Below are 2,833 nucleotides of genomic sequence, written 5' to 3'. Positions count from 1 at the left end.
AATACGTTTTCACTCTTACCCTGAAATCATCTTAATTTAATTGAGATCAAGGGGACCTTATAAGTGCTACTCGTTCTTAAAAAAAATTGTGCCCTCACAATCATCCTTGCAGAGTCCTGTCTCCGCCTCTGACCACACCTATTTCACTATGATATTTGCATAAGAGATGAAGAAGTAACAGACACTGAATGATTTTTCTTAGAGTCGAAGGGGTTGTATCAATAGTCTGAGCCTCTGATGTCTTGAGAATTTTCTCAGCCTACCTGTCAAGCGTTGTTTTATCCTGATTTGGTGATGGGAAGAGGGATGGCTAAAGGAAATAAAGGGTCCAGTAAGTGACAGTATGCCCATTTTAATACACAGCTCTTTAAATACTCAATCCCTGCCTTCCTAGTTTGGAGGAAGGGTACGAAAGAGAGTGGTTCTTCTTTAATTGGTATCTACTTATTTTTGCTTGGCAATCAACAAAAGGATCTCAGTTGGAACACTATTGTGGGTAACCTCAACCAGACTGATGATCCTTTCTGCCTGGCTTTGGTTCTAATACTTCTTATTTCTTTCTCAGAAAAGATCTCTAGTCGGAAGGCAGATTCTCCTATGGAGCCAGGTTGGATCACCATGCTAAAACAGCGGCAAAGGGGCTTGGTATCCCAGGTTCCCAAAAAACCCAAGACCAGATTTGACATTAGGACTGAGACCAAGGAACCTAGATATGATACAAAATATCAAGCAGACTTGGAAATCGTACCAAAGGTTAGTGGAGCCACAGATTAAGCTTGCACTGGGAATTATGACAGACATGCAATCACTATTTCTTACTGGGAGCATTAATGGTGGACAATTCAAGGGTCTTTGTTTTGTATTCACACAAATGTATCTGCCTTGATACTCTTACAGGGTCGATGAAAGGTAATGTAAATGAGGAGAGTCTATAAATCAAACCCTGCCATAAATATTCTAAAGCACTATTCAATGAGATTGGTTGCAGCGTAGATAAAGCAACAACAGTCCTAGTAGTACAAACAACAATCACGCAACAACAGAGATAGCCAGTAGGATAAAGACTGAGCAACCATATGCTTCAAGTCCACGCATTGAGTTTCATAAATGAGAGTCAAACTATAAACACAGTAGGCCCCTTTACCCACAGAGAATACATTGTAAGGTTCTCTGTGGACGCTTGGGCTTCTAAATAGTAAAGAGCCCTGTAATTGAATGCCTTTTTCATTTGAACTCATTACTTATACATTGTGACCATTAACTTTTAAAATCTGAGCTCAAAGCAAGTATTCCTCCCAATTTCAAAATTAGTTTTGTTCTTACCATGGATTTTAGCAACCTCAGCATATGATGTTTTTTACATTTTCTTAGTAAGTTTATGATTCTTGCTTATTCATGTAATGGAGGCATTTTATAGCTTCTCTTCCTTGTATCTGGATGGCCAGCATCATTACTCTTGCACTTTGGTGGTATTAGTATGTTAAACAAGCATTTCCTGGACACAGGCACAACGATGATACCATCAAAGGGGCTCAGACATTTAAAAGAGCTAAGTAAGAGGCAAGGGACATCAGCACACAGTGTGCAGATGTTAGACAAAGGGGAGATTCACAGCTAGGTTGGGATGGGGAGGGATGAGAATTCTATGCTGCTAATATGGCATTCAATGTAAAGTTTATCAGGTATTTATGAAAATTCTCATTGAGTATGTTTAAACTGTAATTGACCATGCATTATTAAAACTGGGAAGAGAAACCATAGGAAAAAGGTATCTGTTTTTTACCCAGAGTTCCATTATGCACACCTTTTCATCAGTTCCTAAATATGTATATTTAGGTGTTGATGTTTGCACTTCTATGTACCGATTTGGTTTGGTTTCACATCTACATGTGAATTTTAAAATGCTACAGGATGAGCTAGGCACAAGGATCAGAGATGATGGAATGATGCATGATGCCTTGTTCTCTTCTTAGAAAACCTGCAGAAAACAGACCTCAAGAAAGCATATTGCATTTACATATCAAAAGCTACATCCGAAATTCTATGCTTCTAAGTTCTGACTAAATTTATTGAGGAAATCATGTGGTGTGGTTAACCTTATTTTGTAAAAAGAGCTTTCCCTTTTTTGTCCTTAGTGTTTACGTGACAGGAGGATCATAAAAGGGTAAAGCTCACTATGGTTACCTTTTTTTTGTCAGGGGAAAATACCCTGACAAAATGTGTAAATATTTTGGCTTAGGACAGTTGTGTAGATATCAACTTTAAAGGTCTAAAACCACACAGCTGCACCATTTGCAGGCAGAAAAAAACCACTTCTAGTCATATACCAACAAATGTTGGAATGTCTTAAAATGTCTTAAAGTGCTCACCTCAAGCAACTGATCAGCTTTATATGTGACCGGAGCGTTTGGTAAGCTCACAGCTATAAAGTGGCCCAATGCTAGAGAGAAGGTTGTTCTACCATTCAAGTAATAACCAGGTCTGGTCGTGCTTAGCGTCTGAGATCAGTGGAGATAAGCACAGTCAGGGCGCTAAGTCTGTAGACAAAACAGAAGGTAGTCTCATCTCAATCTGTTTACACTCTCTGTGTAGCTAGATAACATTTCTTCTAAGTCTGAAAGAAGAGTGGCCAACAAGTCAGTTTGGGTTTTGTTGATAATGTAAGTTATGGGACAGGAGAGATTGCTCAGTGGTTATGAGCACTTGGTGCTCTTGCAGAGGACATGGGTTCAGTTTCCAGAACCTATATGACCATCTTTTTTTAAAATCTACCTTTCTTTCTTTCTTTCTTTCTTTCTTTCTTTCTTTCTTTCTTTCTTTCTTTCTTATTTAT

At 38.6% G+C, this 2,833-nt stretch overlaps 1 protein-coding gene across 3 annotated transcripts in view; it reads left to right on the top strand.

Moving 5' to 3' along the window:
- The window catches only part of Kiaa1210 (KIAA1210 ortholog), a 53,218-nt gene that overhangs the window by 46,153 nt on the left and 4,232 nt on the right, over positions 1 to 2,833 (top strand). For all 3 annotated transcript variants that reach the window (XM_031349714.1, XM_031349645.1, XM_031349567.1), the window contains one exon: positions 566 to 753. In XM_031349714.1, the coding sequence (XP_031205574.1) occupies positions 566 to 753 (188 nt within the window). The remainder of the gene's footprint in view (positions 1 to 565; positions 754 to 2,833) is intronic.

This window comes from Mastomys coucha, chromosome X (assembly GCF_008632895.1).
Source record: "Mastomys coucha isolate ucsf_1 chromosome X, UCSF_Mcou_1, whole genome shotgun sequence".
Taxonomy (NCBI): Eukaryota; Metazoa; Chordata; class Mammalia; order Rodentia; family Muridae; genus Mastomys; species Mastomys coucha.
The sequence above is the reverse complement of the archived record's forward strand: the minus strand, read 5'-3'. Positions and strand labels throughout refer to the sequence as shown.